This window comes from Hypanus sabinus, chromosome 22, assembly GCF_030144855.1.
Source record: "Hypanus sabinus isolate sHypSab1 chromosome 22, sHypSab1.hap1, whole genome shotgun sequence".
Classification (NCBI taxonomy): Eukaryota; Metazoa; Chordata; class Chondrichthyes; order Myliobatiformes; family Dasyatidae; genus Hypanus; species Hypanus sabinus.
Window position 1 is genome coordinate 56,397,643 of NC_082727.1, and position 22,663 is coordinate 56,420,305.

The 22,663-nt window shown below is 38.5% G+C and overlaps 2 protein-coding genes across 6 annotated transcripts in view; one reads left to right on the forward strand and one right to left on the reverse strand.

Moving 5' to 3' along the window:
* Window positions 1–21,144, reverse strand: part of wdr11 (WD repeat domain 11) — a 137,713-nt gene extending 116,569 nt beyond the window's left edge. For 2 of the 4 annotated variants that reach the window (XM_059947806.1, XM_059947805.1), the window contains exon 1: window positions 20,960–21,144. In XM_059947806.1, coding sequence (XP_059803789.1) covers window positions 20,960–21,042 — 83 coding nt within the window. In that variant the 5' untranslated portion in view covers window positions 21,043–21,144. The remainder of the gene's footprint in view (window positions 1–20,959) is intronic. The other 2 variants (XM_059947808.1, XM_059947807.1) reach the window with 1 other exon arrangement.
* The window catches only part of LOC132379642 (uncharacterized), a 61,028-nt gene that overhangs the window by 30,685 nt on the left and 7,680 nt on the right, over window positions 1–22,663 (forward strand). Inside the window, exon 3 of one of the 2 annotated variants that reach the window (XM_059947809.1) lies at window positions 515–1,194. The exons of the other annotated variant lie outside the window; for it this stretch is intronic. The gene's annotated coding sequence lies outside the window, so the exon portion shown is untranslated. Of the gene's footprint in view, window positions 1–514; window positions 1,195–22,663 lie in introns of those variants that run through there. 2 annotated transcript variants of the gene reach the window in all.

Genomic DNA, 22,663 nt, shown 5'->3' on the forward strand with positions numbered 1-22,663 from the left:
CAATGTCACCTCCAACCTCGTTCGAAATTGTCTCTTCACCCTTGAAAGATCCCTCCGTAAGTCATACCTGTTTTTCTGGTACATACCTTGAATGCCACAAGATCTAGACTTCAGCAAGTGACACAACTCCTGGCACATCCATAGCTTTTGGTTTGGGAATGTACAGCAAGCCTTTATAGGAACACATTCATCCACACAGGTTTTAATGAAGTCGGTAACAATTGCAGCAGACTTACTCAGATTTGAAGATGAATTCCTGAATACGGTCCAGACCACCAATTCAAAGCAGCCCTGTAGGCGTTCCTGTGCTTCCCTTGTCCATACCTTCTTGGTCCTTACTGCTGGTGCTGCAGTCTTCAGTCTCGGGGGTAGAAGTACAGTCAGGTGATCAGACTTATCGAAGAGAGGGCGTGGAATAGCACGTTAGGCATTCTTGATGGTGGTGTAACAATGGTCCATTGTGTTGTTTCCTCTGGTATTGCAAGTGATCTATTGATGGTAATTGCTTTTTCAGACTGGCCTGGTTAAAAAACCCCCAAAGCGATGGTGAAGGCATTAGGATACACTGTTTCGTGCATGTTGATCCCGTTGCTCAGTTCATCTAAAGCCAGATTGACATTGGCCTGAGGTGGAATGTATACCCTTACGAAAATGATCACGGAAATCTCCTGTGGTAAGTAAAATGGTCAGCACTTAACTGCGAGATACTCCAGCCCTTTGGTCCACAATGTTGTGCCGATCATGTAACCTACACTGGATGCTGCCTAGAATTTCCCGACCGTATAGTCCTCTATTTTTCTAAGCCCCATGTACCTATCTCTCTTAAAAGACCCAATTGTATCAGCCTCTACCACCGTCACTGGCAGTGCATTCCACACACCCATCACTCTGTGTGTGAAAAACTTATCTTTGACATTCCCCCTATATCTACTTTCAAGCACCTTAAAACTATGCCCCTTCACATTAGCTATTTCAGCCCTGGGAAAAACCCTCTGGCTATCCACACGATCAATACCTTTCATCATCTTATACACCTCTATCAGGTCATCTCTCATCCTCCATTGCTCCAGGGAGAAAAAGCCAAGTTCACTCAACCTTTTCTCATAAGGCATGCTCTCCAATTCAGGCAACATCCTTGTAAATCTCCTCTGCATTCTCTTTATAGTATCCGCATCTTTCCTGTAGAGAGGTGACCAGAACTGAACATAGTATTCCAAGTGAGGTCGAACTAAGGTCTTATATAGCCGTAACATTACCTCATGGCTCTTGAACTTAATCCCAGGGTTGATGAAGGCCAACACACCATACACCTTCTTAACAACACCGTCAACCTGTGGAGCAGCTTTGAGTGTCCAATGGACACGGACCCCAAGTTTTCTCTGATCCTCCACACTGCCAAGTCTTACAATTAATATTATATTCTGTCTTCAAATTTGGCCTACCAAAATTAACCACTTCACACTTATCTGGGTTGAACTCCAACCCAGCCCAGTTCTGCATCCTATCTTTGTTTCACTGTAATCTCTGACAACCCTCCAGACTATCCACATCCCCAGCTGTTGTGTCGTTCTTCTACGATCTTCTGTCCTCTCTAATCAGACTTGCGCTTTTCTAGCCCTTTAACTCTTTCACCAATCAACTTCCTAGCTCTTTATTTCATCCCTGCTCCACTCTTACTTTCACCTATCACCTACCACCTGGTACTTCTCTTTCCCTTGCCCCCACCTTCTTATTGACTTCTCCTCTTCCTTTACAGTCCCGATGAAGGGTCACGGCCTGAAATGTCGACTGTTGGTTTATTTCTATAGATACTCCTGACCTACTGAGCTCCTCCAACATTTTGTCTGTGTTGCTTTACATTTTCTTGTGTTTGTAGAAATGCTGGCTCAGCCTGCAGTCTCTTCAGTGAATGTAACAAAAGTTTAAAAAATTTTAAACCTAAAAAACTAAATGAACAATACTTTAATACTAATGAGTAATTAACATGTTAAAATTAAATAACATAACTGAAACATTTTTCATAGTATTGGCAACCTCAGATAAAGGCAGTGCCCTTCACAAAGCAGTCATTCTCACAGAAAGTTAAGGCCAGATGCAAAGTGTCTCAAGCCCCTCTCTTATCCCATCAACGCTCTGTTTTGGGGTCAGCAACAAGTTCAGAAATGGAGTGGAAGATTAGTTGTGGTGGCCTTTTATCTCCAGCTTGTCTCAGATAGTTACACCTGATTGCACAGAAGTCCAAGTCTTGCTGAGGCCCTAATAGCTGACAGCTGGAATTGTCTCGCAGCTTAATTCAGCCTGTTATTCTTTTTTAAATCTTCCTTAAACTAAATTTAGTTTAGGCACTTGAAACATTTATATGTAGCATTAGTGTTTCCAAGCATTAACTAGCTATGCAAAAACACATTTTACCTAATAACGTAAAATGCAATCAGAATATTAGTAGAATATTCCTCTCCAACACGTTATCTTTCCAACCATCTGGCTTCAACTATCACCTTCTAACTATCCTCCTTTTTATTCTGGAGTCTTCTCCCTTCTTTTCTAGTCCTGAAGAAGGATCATAGCCCGAAAGATTGACTGTTGATTAATTTCCAAAGATGCTGATTTATCAAATAATAACATCAAGGTAGTGCAAGGAAAAATAGCAGTGCAGAATAAAATGTTACAGTTATGGAGAAAGTACAATGCAGGCTGACAGTACGATGCAAGACTATAGAGAGGCAGATGGTGAAGTAAAGAGTCCACCTTTTCATAAAGAGATTTGTTATATTTGTTATTTGTTATTAGTCTTATTTAAAGCAAGACCTTGAGCCTGGTGATATGAGTTTCAAGGTGTTTATATCTTCTGCTCGAAGGCAGTGGAGAGAAAAGAGAACACCTACGGTGGAAAGTATTTTGATCATGCTGGCTGCTTTACCAGGGCACCGAGGAGTGTTGACCAAGTGCAGTGAAGGGATGCTGGGTTTTGGTACATACTGAGCTGTGTCAACAAATCTCTTCAGTTTCTCACAGTCATGGACTGAAATAGTCATGACTCATCTGAATAAGATGCTTTCTATAGTGCACCTAAAAAAATTGGTGAGGGTCAATAGGGTCATGCCAAATTTCTTTAGCTTCCTAAGGAAGGAGAGACACTGGTGCACTTTCTTGGTCATGGCATCTACATGGGTGGACCATGACAGGCTATTGGTGATGTCTACATCTAGAAACCTAAAGCTCTCAACCACCTCTATCACAGCACCATTGATCCAAATAGAAGTGTGTGCACCTCCCCATTTCATGAAATCAATGACCAGCCCTCAATAGCAGGAAAACAAAAATGCTAGCTATTAACTTCAGAAAGTGGGGTGGTTCACATGCTCCTAGTAAACTAATTGTGAAGCTATCACTGTATGTGCTGTTAATTATAGGCAAATATGGCAGCTGTTTCAAACTTGAGATTGACAGACAACTAAATAAAAACACACCAAAGTTGTTGCCTGGATTCTGTTGCTAATTTCACAACAGTATCATTTTCTTATCTACTTTACCACCAATGCAGTTTTACATTGGCTGCTTCATTATTCAGCATCATCTGTAACTTTCCTTTCTTTCTAAATCTTTTTATTAATATTAGTAATATGGATAGAATACAAATGATATATTGATAAAGAACCAACATATAAATTCCATTACATATGAAAAAAAACATACATAATAGTTACAATATAAATGAGTTTACCAAGACATAAGCCATAAAATATATGTATGAACATAGTAAGTCTAAATATTTCATAATGTATGATATAAAGAAAACAGAAAAAAGAAAGAAAAAAATATTATATAATGCAAAACTAGCTAATCTAATCTAATAACTATAACTAATAAGTAATATAGAAGGAAAAAAAAGCAAAAAAAAGAGAAAAAAAAAGGGGGCTGTTTATAATATCTCACAAAAATAAGTATTCATCAATGCCGTCACTTCCGGTCCTCTCAAAATACATAAGCTAAAAGCTGGGAAATCAAATAAACTTGGCACAGGGTCATATTACATCATATGAAAATATTGAATAAATGGTCTCCATAACTTTTCAAATTTATTAGAAGTCTCAAAAGTACCACTTCTAATTTTTTCTAAATTTAAACATAACGTAGTTTGAGAGAACCAATTAAATACAGTGGGAGGATTAATTTCTTTCCAATTCAACAATATAGATCTTCTAGCTATCAGAGTTAGAAATGCAATCATTCGACGGGCAGAAGAAGATAAATGCAGTGAGTCTAACATTGGTAAACCAAAAATTGCGGTAATAGGATGAGGTTGTAAACTGATATTCAAAAACGCAGAAATAATATCAAAAATATCTTTCCAATATTTCTCCAAAAATGAACACGACCAAAACATATGAGTTAAAGATGCAATTTCAGAAAGACATCTATCACAAATAGGACTAATATGAGAGTAAAAATGAGCTAATTTATCCTTGGACATATGGGCCCTATGTACGACCTTAAATTGTATTAATGAATGTTTGGCACATAACGATGATGTATTAACTAATTGAAGAATTCTATCCCAATTCTCACTAGAAATACTAAGACTAAGCTCTCTTTCCCAATCCTTTTTAGTCTTATAAAGAGGCTCTGAACGTATCTTCATAATTATATTATAAAGTTTTGAAATAAGCCCTTTTTGAAAAGGGTCTAATTCAAATAAACTCTCCAAAATATCTGAAGGCACAAAATTTGGAAACGTAGAGTACAGAACTTAAAAAATGTCTAATCTGTAAATATCTAAAAAAATGAAATCTAGGCAAGTTATATTTGTTGGATAATTGCTCAAAAGACATAAAACAATTGTCTAAAAATAAATCAGAAAATCTTAGTAATCCCTTAGTTTTCCAAGCCGAATAAGCTTGATCTATAATGGAAGGGTGAAAAAAACAATTAGATACAATAGGACTATTTAAAACGAATTGAGTCAACCCAAAAAATCTCCGAAATTGAAACCATATACGCAAAGTATGTTTAACTATCGGGTTGTCAATTCGTTTCGGCAATTTAGAAAGAGCAAAAGGGAGAGAAGTCCCTAAAATAGAACCCAGAGCATAAGCTGATACCGATTTAGTTTCTAAACTCACCCAACAAGGGCCAAAAGATCCACCCCCATCTTTCAACCAACATAACAAATATCTAATATTAACTGCCCAATAGTAAAATCTGAAATTAGGTAATGCTTCCTTTTTTGTCTTCTGTAAATGTTTTACCTAACCTGGGATTTTTATTCTGCCATATATATGAGGAAATTTTAGAGTCAACATTAGTAAAAAAAGATTTCGGGATAAAAATTGGTATCACTTGAAAAATATATAAAAACTTAGGTAAAATAACCATCTTAATAGCATTAATCCTACCTATTAGGGATAAAGATAAAGGTGACCACTTAGTAAACAAACCTTTAATCTGATCAATTAAGGGTAAAAAATTAAATCTAAATAAATCTTTATGGTTTTTTGTGATTTTGATCCCTAAATAAGTAAAAGAGTCATTAACTAATTTAAAAGGTAAATTTCCATAAATTGGGACCCGTTTATTCAACGGAAACAATTCGCTTTTATTAAGATTTAACTTATACCCAGAAAACTCACTAAATTGAGCCAATAATGATAAAACTGCTGGGATGGATTTCTCCGGGTTAGAAATGAATAGTAATAAATCATCTGCATACAAAGATAACTTATGAATATCTGCCCCACGATTAATACCCAAAATATCCTGTGATTGTCTGATGGCAATTGCCAAAGGTTCTAAGGCAATGTTAAATAGTAATGGACTAAGAGGACATCCTTGTCTAGTGCCCCGAAATAGGCGAGAAAAGGGAGATCTTTGATTATTGGTAAACACTGAGGCTACTGGAGTATGATAAATCAATTTGATCCATGATATGAATATCAGACTAAAATTAAACTTCTCCAACACATTAAATAAGTAAAGCCATTCAACTCTATCAAATGCTTTCTCCGCATCTAATGAAATCACGCATTCTGAAGTGTCATGTGAGGGAGTATAAACAATATTCAACAATCTCCTAATGTTAAAAAAAGAATAACGATTTTTAATAAAACCAGTTTGATCATCTGAAATAATTTTGGGTAATACCTTCTCCAATCTAGATGCCAGTAACTTGGAAAAAATCTTGGAGTCTACATTCAATAAAGATATAGGTCTATAAGAAGCACAGTTAGTAGGGTCTTTATCTTTCTTCAATATTAGAGAAATGGAAGCTCTATAAAAAGATTGTGGCAAATTCCCCAATCTAATGGCTTCCTCAAAAACCTTACCTAACCAAGGGGAAAGAGTAGCGGAAAAAATTTTTTAAAATTCAACTGTATAACCATCTGGACCCGGTGCTTTCCCAGAATTCATTGAGGAAATAGCCCCCTTAATTTCTACATCTGTAATAGGAGTATCCAATATCAAAAGATCATCAGATGATAATCTTGGAAAATTTAATTTCCCAAGAAAATCAGACATGGTATTATGATCTTGAGGAAATTCAGATTGATACAGGGAGGTATAGAAATCTTGAAATGCCTTATTTATCTCATCATGATTAACTGTCAGATTCCCATTCTGCTGACCAATCTTAGTGATTTGACGTTTAACCAGACCATTCTTCAATTGACTAGCTAACAGTTTACCGGATTTATCACTATGGTATATAAAAATCAGATTTAGTTTTCATTAATTGATTTTCAATCAAGGATGTAAGTAATAAACTATGTTCCATTTGAAGTTCAACCCTTTGTTTGTAAAGCTCCTTACTAGGAGCAATCGAATATTTCTTATCAATCTCTTTAATTTTATCAACCAATAAAAGGGTTTCCATCTTAGTACGTTTCCTCAAAGCAACAGAATAAGAAATAATCTATCCACGTATATACGCTTTAAAAGTGTCCCAAAGTGTTCCGCAGGAAATATCATCTGTAGAATTAGTTGAAAAGAAGAAGTCGATCTGCTCCTCCATAAATTTTATAAAGTCAGAGTCTTGCAACAAGGTAGAGTCAAATCGCCATTGTCTAGCATTAGAAGCTGTATCCGTAAATTTCATAGAAAGTAATAATGGAGCATGATCAGAGATAGCTGTAATATCATAGTTGCAACCGATTACCAATGGAATAAAACAAGAGTCTACAAAAAAATAATCAATTCTTGAATAAGAGTGATAAACATGTGAGAAAAAAGAAAACTCTTTGTCATTAGGATGCCGGAATCTCCAAATATCAAAAACTCCACTGTCAGTCAAAAAAAAGTTAATACAAGTGGCCGACTTATTAGGTAAAGTCTGAATAGATAAAGATTTATCCATCAGAGGATTTAAACAACAATTAAAGTCACCACCCATTATTAACTTATATTCGTTTAGATTGGGTAAAGAAGTAAATAAAGACTTAAAAAAGTCAGGACAATCCACATTTGGAGCATAAACATTAACCAAAGCAACCTTTTTATTACAAAGTAAAGCCGTAATTAACAAAAATCTGCCATTCGGATCCGAAAAAATATCATGTTGAACAAATGAAATAGAGGAGTCAATAAAAATTGAAACTCCTTTTACCTTAGCATTCGAATTTGCGTGATACTGTTGACCCCGCCAAAATCTAAAAAAACAAAATTTGTCCTCCTTCCTCACATGAGTTTCTTGTACAAAAATGATATGAGCATTAAGTCTTTGGAATACTTTGAAAATCTTCTTTCGTTTAATTGGATGATTTAAACCATTAGTATTCCAAGACACAAAATTAATGGTCTGAGCCATAATTCTATAATCAACCCTTTGGTATAGAAAGGGTTAACCAACTTATAAACTCGTGTACCCGGAAGAGGAACAAAAGTAATGAGAAGACCCGGAAGTGACGCCAACATGGACATATTTGAAGTTCAAAAACAGCCCAACTAAAAAAACTAACACAAACTGGTACAAAAAAAAATAGAATTAGAAAACAGACCATCCCCCCACCCCCCAAGAAAAAGAGAAAAAGCCAAAATATGGCTTAAAAAGGGAAAAAGTAAGACTAATCCTACCCCCATGTCAGCTGAAGAACACTCCATATATAAAGGATATATATAAAAGAATCACCCCAACTTTAAAAATTAAAATCGCTATAATAAAAACCATATTTCTAAGTATAGTTAGTTGTAAAAAGAATAAAAATATAATCACTAAAAAAAAATTATAAATTGGGCTCTAGCCCAGACAAAACAAAAAATATTTAAGCTATGATAAGCGATGCATTGTAGGGAAGTTGCAAAAAAAATAAAAACGTAACGCCATCTTAAGCAAAACCAAAAATCTTTTTCAAAAAACCACCATCTTAATCAAAGAAAAATTCACCTTCAAAGAATTAAAAATATACCTTCGAAGGAACAAAGTTAATGGACAAGTATGTAGTTAAATGATTAAAGTGTATAAGGCAAAACAATTAATATGACGCAAACACACTTTAACTTAAGTATAAAGTATAGGATGAACCTACACCAATAACCAGATTTTAATTCTGGTTTAAGAGATCAAGAACCATCTTACACTTAATCGTTCACTTATTAGAGACTGGTGTCTGTAGCAGTAGGGAAGTTCTCCTCCAGATATTTTCTCGCTTCTGAAGTTGAAATGAAAACCTGTCGTGGAGCATTCGACGGAGAAATTCGGAGCTTCGCAGGGTATAGAAGTGCAGGTTTCAGATTTTTCTCATAACATTCAGCCATCAACGGTTTAAAAAGAAGCCTTCTTTTTAAAAGGTCAGGACTAAAGTCTTCGACCAAGCGGAAGCAAAATTCTTTGAATTTAATCATTCTTGCTCGACGAGCTGCTCTTATAAGTTGTTCTTTGTCATGTACATAATGGAACCGGACAATTACCACCGAAGGTTTGTCTGTAACACTCGGTGATCGACGCCGAGTTCTATGTGCCTGATCCATTAAAGGGGGGTTATTCGGGAAAATCATCGGAAATGCTTCTTTTAAAAGTTGAGCAAAATATTTCGAAGGGTCATCTTTTTCTATGCCGTCTGGAAGACCAAGTATACGTAAGTTCTGTCTTCTGGACCGATTCTCAAAATCGTCACTCTTGGCTTTAAGGGCTTCCATCAGCTTAATGGTCGAAGTTAAATCCTGTTGCAGTTTTTCAATAGTCAAATCTCGCTTCCGAGCATCTTCTTGCAGAGACGCAATAAGATCTTGTTGCTGTTTAATTACTAAATCCGTCTTAACCATGTACTCTTGAAAAGCCTTTATATCTTCTTTAAAAAATTGTTGTAGTTCAGCAAATTTTTTATCCAAAACCTCCGTAAACAATTCAAAAGTTAATTGAGTTTGTTGTGGCGGAGCCTGCTTTTTTCCGTTACCGTTCGGATTACGTCCGGGATCCCGTCCCTTAGACCTGAGAGACATTTCTGTTTGCATATCTTCAAAAGTTCACAACAAACTCTTGGCAGTAAATCAAAAAAAGAATTAACAAAGAAACTTTCGGTATAGGTAAAAATAAGCTGAATAAGGGTGATCAAAGGTTAAAAAAAATAAAGGTTATGGAGCGAATCCAAAACAGCACTCACTCCATGAGCGTCTCCAGCTGACTCTGCATCTGTAACTTCCCATCACTGTTGATCATCACCAAAGCCTTTGCTGCCAAAGTCCCCAGCCACCTGTTTAAACACCCATCATCTCCAACACCAATGTCCACACTTTCGAGTCACTTGCCTGACATGTGATCAATCACCTAAGTTATCCATCCCAGAATCATATGGGCAATTAAGTTCCCAACCACATGACATCCCCCACCATTCATGCATAACCTTCTCCCTACCCCCATCTTGTACACAATCGTCTCTCAGCCCAACTTTTCCATACTCTGTCACACCAAGATTCTCTGTTTTTGACCACCAACCCCTACATGTACAATCCTCTGCCCAATTAAAGAGTTCTGTGATCTCTAGATAGAAAGAAATTACAAAGGAAAGGACAATCCAACTACACACAATGCATTGGGTTTCTTGCAGTTCAAGATACTGGAAAAACTTCAATGGCTCTTTCCAAGAGTTCAGCTTATTGACCTTCAGGCCATACATCAGTTTAAGATTAAATGCCCAATTTATCATTTTTAAATGCCTTTCCAGTTATTTTGTGTCACAAGTCTTTATTTCCTTCTCAGCTTTCTTTCTGCTTCCGCTTGTGTTCTCCACCTTTAATTCACCAAACTTTTCCAATTTATTTTGTCCTACTTAAATCTTACCAGTTTTGTCATTGAAGTTGCAGGTATCTGGCTTTACTCAAGGCAAGGGTAACAGTTTATATTTTCAGCATATTTGTGAGCAATGGTTCTTAAAGTGGTCCAACCCTGATAGATGCATTAAGTATCTTCAAATGCATAACCTAGCTCAATAATATAAAATAAATCTATGTCCTAGACATATATTTTATGGTCTTATGATTAACGCTTGTGCATCATTTGCAACAGAAACTAAAATATAAAATTTACTGTAATTATGTTTCACTAAAAACTAAGGTCAATAATTCCCATTGAAATAACTTGCAATATTAAACACAAGGCAGACACTGACTCAAACATATTTTATTGAACTATATATGTAAATATACTGAAGTTTCCAATGAGTAGACAGTCACAAGGCTGAAGGACTCGACGGCATCCCAGGGCGAGTACTTAGGATGTGTGCAGCACAACTGGCAGATGCATTTACAGACATTTTTAATCTCTCCCTCTCCCAGTGTAGAGTGCCCTCCAGCTTCAAATTATCCACTGGTGTCTCGTCGCACTCACCTCAATAATAAACAAATGCTTTGAGAGGCTAGTCAATGATTACGTCTGCAGCTTGCTACCACCCAAACTAGACGCACTACAACTAGCCTACCAACACAACCAATCAACAGATGACACAATAGCCACTGCTCTGCATACCATCCTTACACATCTGGAGAAAAAGGATGTTTATGTGAGAATGCTGCTCTTGGACTACAGTTCAGCATTTAACACCATTGTTCCATCCAGGCTCGACAAGAAGCTCAGAGACCTCGGCCTTGACCCTGCCTTGTGCAGCCGGATCCTGGATTTCCTGTCAGACTGCCAGCAGGTGGTAAGAGTGGGCTCCCTCACCTCCATCCCTCTGACTCTCAAGACAGGAGCCCCTCAGGGCTGCGTACTGAGTCTCCTCCTTTACTCCCTGTATACTCATGACTGCGTCGCCACCCACAGCTCCAATCTGCTAATTAAATTTGCCGACAACACTACATTGATTGGCCTTATCTCAAACAATTACAAGGTGGCCTACAGGGAAGAAGTCACCTCTCTGACACGGTGTCAAGAAAACAACCTCTCCCTCAATATCACAAAAACGAAGGAGCTGGTTGTGGATTACAGGAGGAATAGAGATGGGCTAACCCCTATTGACATCAATGGATCAGGGGTTGAGAGGGTAAACAGCTTCAAGTTCCTCTGAATCCATATCATTGTGGACCTCACGTGGTCTGTACACACCAGCTGCATGGTGAAAAAGGCACAACAGTGCTTCTTTCACCTCAGAATGGTTGAGGAAGCTTGACATGAGCTCCCAAATCCTAAAGACTTTCTACAGGGGCACAATTGAGAGCATCCCGACTGGCTGCATCACTGCCTGGTATGGGAACTGTACCTCCCTTATTCGCAGGACTCTGCAGAGGGTGGTGCGGACAGCCCAGCGCATCTGTAATTGTGAACTTCCCATGATTCAGGACATTTACAAGGACAGGTGTGTAAAAAGGGCCCGTAGGATCACTGGAGTCCCAAGCGATCCCAACCACAATCTATTCCAGCTGCTACCATCCGGGAAGCAGTAACACCACATAAAAGCCAGGACCAACAGGCTCCGGGACAGCTTCTTCAACAGGCCATTAGACTGATGAACTCATGCTGATACATTACATTGACTGTTCTATTTGTTATAAATTATTATAAATTCCTATCATTCCATTACTATCATCGCACATTTAGATGGAGAAGTAATGTAAAGATTTTTACTACTCATGTATGTGAAGAATGTAAGAAATAAAGTCAATTCAATACATACTCACATCTTGGATCTTACATTTTAAAGAAAACGACAGTAATGAAAGTTCTAAATTCAATCAAGAAAATGATTCCAATGCTTTGCATTAAATACGTATCTTTTCTTTTAAAATTAATCATAAAGGTAGTAGTTATCTAACATTGTGCCAGTAATCCATAACTTTATACAAGTCCATTTGTGCTGTTTAATTATTGAATAGGCTATTTGGAAATGTTTTATCTTTCAAAATGCCAGAGAATTAAATTATTCAGAAACCAGAGTATGCAAGTCACATGCCTCTATTACGTATTATTAACACATCACTGTATATTGACCTTTGTTTTGAATTGGCCATACTGAGGAGAGCATTTCAAATAACCTTGTGACAAGAACTGTTCCAAACATTCACATTCACCTTTAAAGCTACATTATCAACTGCACCCTTTCCTTTAAACCATATTCATGCTAATTTGTCAATGGATAATTACTTGATTCACATGATCTATATCTGATCAATTAAACTAAAGCACATTAGTTTTAATAAATAAATAATCTTTATCATTTAAATAATAAACCATCAGATGTACCCACCAGATTCAAACTAGATTCTGCTTAATAATTAAGAGTTAAGATAAACTATAAATAGAGTCATAGAGCAATACAGCATGGAAACAGACTCTTTAACCTAACCTGTCCCTATTGGCCATGATGTCCACCAAGCTAGTCCCATTTAGTCATGTTTGGCCAATACCCCCCCTATGCATGTACTTACCCAAATGTCTTTTATTAGTTCTAAGGTCATGTTATGGTCTTCAACAAGGTCTTACTGACAAAGGAGAGGGTACAAAGAAGCTTCACAAAAATGATTCTGGGATTGAAAGGCTCATATGAGGAGCGTTTGATGGCTCTGGGCCTGTACTGACTGGAATTTAGAAGAATGGGGGGAGAGGGGGAAGGATCTCTGAAACTTATCAGATGTTGAAAGGCCGAGATAGAGTGGATATGGAGAGGATGCTTCCTATGGTGAGGGAGTATAAGATCAGAGGGGAATAGAGGTACTTCCAGTTAGAAAGGAGATGAGGAGGAATTTCTTCAGCCAAAGAGTGGTGAATCTGTGGAATTTGTTGCTACAGGCGGTTGTGGAGGTCAAGTCATTGAGTATATTTAAGGCTAAAGTTGATAAGGTTCTTGATTGGTCAGGGCATGAAGGGATATGGGAAGAAGGCGGAAGATTGGGGCTGAGAGGGAAATAGATCAGCCATGGTGAAATGGCAGAGCAAACTCAATGGGGCAAAAGGCCTCTAATTTTACTACTATATCTTATGGCTTTGTGGATCAATTTTAGCAAAAGGAGCAATATTCTTAAATCCAAGATACCTTCCAATTTCAATTGTCAAGATACAAGAGAAAGCTAGTTAAACATGCAGTTGTAAGGGCTAAAATCTGCTGGGAATTTAAGATAAACACAACCCAATTAAGCCAAAATTCTGCTTTGATTGACTCTATTGCATAAATTACTGTTAATAACATTCAATAATCATGTTCCATATTCCTGATCAGATTCAGAGTTAATATCAAACAGCAACATATTACTCAATGTTTTATAAAGATTTTCATCCATTGGCGATGGTTCATTATGTCCCCTCTCTCTATATAGCATAGTGTCAAGCTTAATTATGTAGCTTGCCTGGTTAATTACCATTAATAAACATCAATTCTGAGTTGGAAGCATCAAAGCATCTGGATACATAAAATTTTTATAAAACTTAGACAAGAAACACATCCCATAAAGGAGGAAAAGATACAAATGTTTTCTACAGTCCCCTCATCTTCTTCTGTGGATTGCTAAAGGAAATTGAAGCTACAAATTAAACAAAAGATGCTTTTGTGTTTTATAAAGTATTGTAGAGATATATCTGCAACCATGAAGGCTTTATGAATTTGTAACTTTAGTAAAATGTAATGTGACAAAATGGAACCTAAAAATCCCAAGGTGCTTTGCTGGTTTGCATGGGAAGCTTATAAGACTGTATGTGTTTTACTAAGATGGCTGTTTTATGGCAGGCAATGGGTGTTTTATGGCGGGGGGTCTTTTTGACAACAGAGGAAAAGAGGACAGGCAAATGGACTGTTTGAAGAACAAATGATAGGAACTAAAGACAGTGCAGATAACAGAGGAATGCTATTATGGAACAAAGTAACCTAATTACTGTTCTCTGTAGAAAGTATAAAAGTGCTTTCTTTGAGACACAAGATCGTTAACTATTCTCTAGCACAGGGGTCGGCAACGTTTACCACTGAAATCGAGCCAACATGGACCCATTTCCCACAGAAAAGAAAACACCGGGAGCCACAAAACCCGTTTGACATTTAAAATGAAATAACACTGCATACAACGGTTTTTTTGCCTTTATGCTATGTATAAACAAACTATAATGTGTTGCATTTATGAAATTGATGAACTCCTGCAGAGAAAACGAAATTACATTTCTGCATGCAACAAAAACATTTTGAACTCCGAAAAAAAGACGTTGGGTTGAAGGTTACTCCATAGTTAGCCTACCTTGGATCAAAGAATTAAAAGAAAGCGCGCACTGGCGGGTGTCAGGCATTGGCAGTGGTGATATATATTAATAGCGATAAAAAAAACACGTTGTAGCGGTGTGCTACACGCAGCGCTAAAATAACGACACTGCAGTCAAAGATAACTTTATTCGAACTAAACAGCCTTGCTTTAAAGCCTCCCTCAACCCGTCCCCATGGGCACGTTTGCTCCAAAAGACACGTACTCACAAACCCCCGTAGGCCATCTCCCTTAGCCGGAACGGTGGCTAATTGTGAGCCAGGAAATGGGGTCTCCACAATGTTTTATTTAGATTGTACAAGATCACCATAATCTTCAAATTTCGAATTACATTTCAAAAACTAACAAACCACGGGGAGCCGCAGCACAGAGATGAAAGAGGCGCATGCGGCTCAGGAGCCGCGGGTTGCTGACCCCTGCTCTAGCACAATGCTTGGAGGCGGTCTCTCTTTGCAAGTAAATAATAAATGTGCAAAAAGGTGATCCATTCAGAATCTGTTGTCAGTTGTTTCTGTATATTAGAAGACCTAGCTATATGGTACATTAGAGTATCAATAGAGCAGCTTATCAGAAGGCCAAGATACAGATCCAGCCTTGGGCTAACAAGAACAAACGTTATAATATATAGGAGGTACATGAGTATATTTTGGGGGGTGTTGGAGGCAGTAGTATAAAGGTAGAGAAGTGATAGAGAAAAATGGCTTATCCTAGGTAAGTTTTCTCTTAAAAAAAACACAGATTTACGAGTCACAGAGATGAGAGGGAATACTATGCGCATCCCTATCATGAGGCAAGTACCAAAGGAGTGACATGGTTAGCCAGTTGTCTGTTTCTGTACCAAAACTTAGCTTAATTTTCATTGGCTTTCTAAAGGTATTATGAAATTTGGTGCAGCACTCATTTCTCTTCCTAATTATATGGGAGTCATGCATTTATTTGTTTGTCTGTATTGTATCTCTCTCTCCCTCGATGTGGTCGGTGGATGGGGCCAGAGCAAAGCTTAATTGACGTGGATTACAGATTTGGACTCCAGTTCCGTTTTTTACGATGTGTTCTATTTCTAGGTCTAGCTCTGGCCACTCTTTTTCTCGTTACTACTTTCACATGATTTTTGAATCAAGGTGGCCTGCAGATAATGAACGGAGCTGTACTGTACTGAATTGGTGTTCTATATTCTGTGTTTTTCGCTCATTTTTTTGTTGCCATTGGCACAATTTTTTTTAAATGTGTGGGGGAAGGTTGATGTTTGATGTTTTTCTTTGAACAGCTTGGTTCCATGGTTGTTCTTTGTTTCGTGACTGTCTGTGGGGAAGACGTATTTCAGTGTTGTTTACTACATACATGATGCACCATCAATAACTCTCTGAGACTTGAGGTGAGATATCGGCGTTTATTGGCTGGAAGAAAGAACAAGCAGCAATTGACCACCACACTGCATCCTGGAGACTGAGGCCAGGGCGGTGTCCCCAATCGCCTTTATACCGGGGTCCGTGGGAGGAGCCACAGGAGCAGTCAGCGAGGAGGGGGCCTGTCCAGACAGGTATATGTAGTTCAGCACAATACATAATTTGACAAATAAACGTACTCTGAATCTTTGTTGCACATCCTCACACTAGGTTAAGGTAATTTTTCACGTGGGTTTGGGTGGCGGTAAAAATAAATGAATGTAGTCACCTGTTCACCTGCTTGGTGGCGTAGAGTGAGCAGAGAGCACTTATTTCTTGTTGACCACTCGTCCTTTGTTTCAATTATGCTCATCTTTGTTTGAATTTGATCCATTACACTTGTCACGCTCATTTTTGTTTTACATGAGTTACAGAAGAGCTGAATAATTTTACTGTTGGCTTGTAATAAAGGATTAAACATACTTTTTTGACCTGGAACTCAGTTAGTTGGAAGTGCATCATACAGTGTGATACTCCCTCACTTGGCCTCTCAGTGACTTTTAGTTTGTTCTCAAGTAATCACTACAACAAATTTGTCATGCTACATCTTTCACCCAAGTTTCAGTAATTCCTGACAATACTATTGAAGATCAATTACACAAAACAGCAAAACTTTCCAAGGACAAATATAAGTCAACGGAATTTAAACTGCAGGCATTTTTGGAAACACTTAACATGAGATTTACACAGAAAGCAAAAATGACTGCATTTTTGCACCTAATCAGGTGGAATCTGTAGAAGACATAAACATTTATGATTCTTAATCTACCTGTCAAATTAGTTGATCAGTTTAAGTTACACCATTTCAATGTTTCCATTGTAATAACAGTACTTTGCCTCAGACGAAGTAGTAGTTGATTAATAGATCCTCTTTCAGTATTAAATAATCATGATAGTGCATCTCAGCAGGTAGTCTGGTGAAGACAGGATTAATAATACTGTTCTCCATTCTCAAAGCAACATGAGTAGCACAGTGGGTAGCTCAACACTTTACAGGACAGATGACCCAGACTCAATTCTCTTCACTGCCTGTAAGTTTGTACATTCTCCCCATGACCTCATGGGTTTCTTATAGGCGTCCCGGTTTTCTCCCACAGTCCAAAAACATTATGTTAGGCTAGTTGGTCATTGTAAACTGTCCTGTAATTAGACTAGGATTACCTCAGGGAATGCTGGGTGGCACAGCTCGAAGGGCCAAAATGGGCAGATTCCATGTTGTACCTCAATCAATAAGTAAAAAGTAAAGAAGTTCAAACCACTTGGGACAAGCTATCAGTTCACATGAAGGGTCGTGACTTGGAATGTCGACTATCCATTTCCCTCTACAGCAGCTCAGCCTAACCCACTGAGTTCCTCTAGCATCTTGCTTTTTGCTCCTAAGTACTATTATCATAAGCGAATAAGTACACCAAACAAGGCTTGAAGAAAATGGCTTTTATCTGCCACTCTTACATTGACTCTGGTTAATCTGCATCATTAACAAGTGGATTACATAATTTTCCAAGCCTTCTTTGACAAACTTTGCTCTCTGCCTCCTCCAAGAGGGCCACAATCTCATCGTAGTTTGGAGGCTTGCATGCCTCAATGACCGAAACAGCCATGTTGGGTGGAGTCAGGACTTTATGCTTTGGCTCTTGGTAGGGCCACCCATGCCAAACAGTTCAAAGGGTAGAAGCCAGACTGAGTAGTCCACCAGTCCTCCAGGTTCTGGGGTTCAGCTCAGGGCTAACAACCCTGACTAGTAAAACAAAATTGTTATGGAAATAGCAGTGAAGAACCTTCCTAAATCTGAGTGTGACAGTATTCCTGAGTCTCCACCCAGGAAATGAATGACTGACAGTAGTGAAAACTGAGAGGAAGCTACTGAAATAATGAAGGAAGCCCTAGACACCATCAAAGATGGTGCTTCATTGCTGAACTAAACGCCAGCGATATAAGTAAGTGGTTCTCCATCTACCAGAAACACAAGGAAAGCAAATGGCGGACACAGATTCTATTTCTATAGCAACCTTAATGTAATGAAACATCCTCAGGTGCTTTCGAGGAGCATTATCATAATTTCACACTTAAACAAGATAGCAGATGCAACAGTCAATGACCAAAGCTTAAGTCAAAGAATGAGACTATAAAGAGCATTTCAAAGCAGGAAAGAGATGGAAGGATTTACGCTGAAAATTCAGAGTTTAAGGCCTTAGTTGCCAAGGAAATGACTGTCATTAAGGGCATTATTATATTCAATAATGATCAAGAGGAGTACACAGAGCATGGAGAGCTAAAGCTCAGAATTTACGAAGAAAGGAAAAGATGTGACAATGGAGAGAAAGAAAAAGAGCTGAGCATTTCAAAATGCAGTCACAAGCAGAGAAGTGGTTGGAATCAGGAATTGATCCAAGGTTAGGATAGGAACTGCTGACTTCTGGATGCCTTAAATTTATAGGAACATATGCCAGAAGTGAATTAAAACAGACCAGAGTAGGAAATAAGAGCTTAATGAGAGTAAGGAAATTTTATATGTAAAGAATATGGAAAACTTGACCAGACAGAAACAATCAGAATGACAGAGTTCCATGAGCAACTCAATCTTGATAGTCTTTGCACAAGTTCTATACTGACTTAATAAATCATCATTACCCATTATCATATGGCTAAAATACTATAAATCGATATTTGGGGTGAACTTTCACCACAAGGTTCAAACATATAGCTCACCATTGAATTCTAAGGGACAAGCATTCTTCTCATTGGAAGGAGGAAGGAGGTTCAAAAGCCTGAAGGGACAACCTCAATGATTCAGGAACAGTTTCTTCCCCTCTGCCGTTGGATTTCTAAATGGATGTTGAACCTATGAACACTACCTCACCAGTTTATTTCTGTTTTTTTTTTGCACTGCTTATTTTAACTTAACTATTTAATATATATACTTAATGTAACTCAGTTTTTCTCTATATTTTCAACATGTATTTCATTGTACTGCTGTCATAAAGCATAAAGTTAACAAATCCCACGACATATAACGGTGATATTCAAACCTCATTCTGATCATTAAGAATGGGAATTGAACGTTGGCTTTGTAATGACACCCACTTCCTATTTCAACAAAAACGCAGAATAGCTTTCTAAATTATTTCAGAATATAAACTGGGTATGGACAGAACCTTTTCTCCCTCAGAGGATATTATAACCAGATGCATTTATACATCATTCCAACATATTATTGGTAAGTTTTATAAATAACATCACTTCATTCCAGATTTTTAAAAAATTGAATACACCTTGTTCCAAATTGCAATATAAGCTATTGTTGCCAACATACTGTATAGCAAGGATGATCAAAGGACCAGAATTTTTTTTGAAGTATTACCACTTTTATAATATTCAGAAGCAAAGCAGCTGACTGCACTCTGCAGGATTCCACATGTAGCAAAGAGAACGGCTTATGAGGGTCATGTAGTTATGCCAATGAATTTTTGACGTGGTATTTGACAAATAATCTAGTAGGCAAAATTAAAGTTGTGCATTAAAGGAAACGTAGTAAGTATACAAAATGACCTAAGAGCTAGACAGGAGAGAGCATTGGCTAATAGCTGTTTTTCGAGCTGAAGGAATATACAGAATATTTTTAATTATATCACTTGAACCTAACTCCCTGGTCTGTTCCAACACATATATATTTTAAATCCATTAAATTTCCTTTTGAAAGTTATTGGTGCTGATAGTATTCAGTCTGTCCTGCAGTTATCCCTAAATTAGAAGTTTGCATGGCTATCAGTGTATGGTTGGGTGTATATTTAAAAATTTCAGTAATATTTGATTAATATTCTAAATATATTGTTTTATTAAGCATTCTTTGTTTATATAATTCATAATGGGTGAAAGGTAATAAGTATATGAATGGCATATGTCATTACACCCCCATGTCATGTGTGAGCGCCTCACTACAGAAAAAGAACTATGTAAACAATTGTCCCAGCTTTTTGGTTTTTTTCTTTCTATTCATTTCTAGAGTTATAAAACATAACATGGTCAGCCAGTGGCTGCTGTACATTAAAAATTGCATGGCTACCAGTATGGGTGGGGAGGGGTGTAGAGATATGTCTCCAGCAAAGGAGGTAGAAGATGCTCCTTCCCTCCGCTAGCCTGCAGGTCACCCTTCAGCAAGGTGTAGCACCTACTTAGCTCCCACCCAGAACAATCATGATTGCCTATGTCATTCAACACAGCACATATTAACGATGATGATGGCTACCAGCGATCTTGACTCCATGCCCATCCTATATGTTTCCTGAGGCCCTGAACAAGTCCAGTCCGGAATGAAGTCAGATGTGCCCCAGTCTGTTGGTACACATGCTCACGGTAGCTAGTGGAGAGAGGGGCACATGTAGCATTTATCTCACACACACACACCAAGTCACAATCCTCTACCCTTGTCCAAATAAAAATTCTAAGGTGCACCTAGATTCCTGCAAAGTATTCTATTGTGGCTAAGGATTTATGCTGTACCAATGGCTTAAGTTACATGGGAATCCATAATAGTGGATTTAAAGCAGCTCTTTTTGTACATACTGTTCTCCCTTTTGGGTAAAAATAATTCAGATATACTATATCCAGCAACTGCATTCAAATTAATTTCTGTGTAAGACCGCTAGTGCAGGCCGCTGAAATAAGTTTGATTATTCGAGTGGGGGATGTAAGAGTTACTTTACACAGCTCACATATACCCAACATGTACTGTACAATGAAAACGGAGTGCTGTCAGTTTAAGGAAGAGTTGCTGGTGCTCTGCCCCCCTTGTGCTGAATGTCACCCCGGCGTGGGCCGGCAGCTCCTGCCCAGGCCCCGACGCCGCTACTCACCAGTCCGCTGCCCCCCGGTTCTGGCCGCTCAGCGTTCCCGTTAAGGTCCTGGCGGACAGCTTGATATTAACCGAGAACAGCATCCCGGCCCGCCTGCAGGACAGCCCGCTCTCCCCTTTCCCTCACGGAGGAGCTGACTTCCGGGCTGCCATGTAAACAGGAAGCCCGTGTCCCGGAACAGGACGAGCCAGGGGTTCCAGCCAGTGCAACGGGGAGCCGCAGTGGACAAACTTCCGCTCATATGTTTAGTATTTTTTAAAAAGTACCAGCCAAAATATACTCATTCCAAATCATAATTAAAAAGCAAAGAAACACCGCAAACGCGGAGATCAGAAACATTTTGCACAGTTGTGTCTCATCTCCTTTTCTCCCACCGGGGAGGGTAAGATCCCCTTTGATCTCATCTCTGCCTCCACCAACTTCCACATTTTCCAGAATGCAGAGTCATAGAAAAAGTACAGCACAGAAACAGGCCTTTCAGCCCATCTAGTCCATGCCAAAACCATTAAACTGCAACCATAACCATTCATGCCCCTACTATCCATGTACCCGTCCAAACTTCGCTTAAGCATTGAAACCAAGCTCACATGCACCACTTGCGGTGACAGCTCATTCCACACCGTCATGACTGCCTCAGAGAAGAGGGGTGTCATTTTAGAATGCAGTTGAGGAGGAATTTCCTAATCCTGCTAATCCTGCTCCTATCCGTTATTGTCTTATGGGCCTTCTGAGTGACGAGGTTTCTCCTCATGTTATCTTTAAACTTTCACTTTGACCTCTGGTTGTAGTCCCACCTAACCTCAGTTGAAAAAATCCACTTGCATTTACCCTATCTATACGCCTCAAAATTTTGAATACCTTTATCAATTACCATTCTGATCTTCCAGAGGACCAACTTTGTCCCTTGCAATCCTTTTGCTCTTAACCCATCTGTAGAATCCCTTAGGATTCTCCTTCACCTTGTCTGATACCTTCTTTTAGCTCTCCTGATTTATTTAAGTGTTCTCTTGCATTTCTTATACTCCATAAGCATTTTATTTGTTCCTACCTTCCTGGACCTCTTTTTTTTTACCTTAATCAGGACCTCAATATCTCTTGAAAACCAAAGTTCCCTACACTTGTTATCTTTAATTTTTATTCTGACAGGCACATACAAGCTTTGTACTCTCAAAATTTCACTTTTGAAGACCTCCCACTTACCAAGTACACCTTTACCAGAAAGCAGCCTGTCCAATCCACATTTCCCCAGTATTCTCCATTAATATGTGCATCTTCAGCATGGAGCCACCACCTGGTACATCCTCCTCTGTCCTGTCAGTGTTTCATAGGAACTATTCCTTCGGGGAATTTGCTGATCTACCACTATTATCCACTCCCATTCTTGTGGCATTCATATAACCATGAGTGATACAAGGGAAGGATGGATGACAAGAGTTAACTTGCACAAAGAATTAGTTAAAGTGAGGAAGAGTTCTGCTGTGTTGACCCCACTCACTTGTCTGAGACCAGTCTGAGATGGAGTCAGGTGCAGTGGATGACCATGATGTCCTTGGTATCTCGTCACACCCTCGCTGGGTCTGCCTTCCAGCCTGTTAAACCAAACTAGTGGTTACCTCCACGCAGTCTGCAGGGCCCTGTCTTCGCTAACTTGGGTAGACAAGCCCTAACTTACTGCGGGTTTAGAACCCATTGGTTACCCCCGCC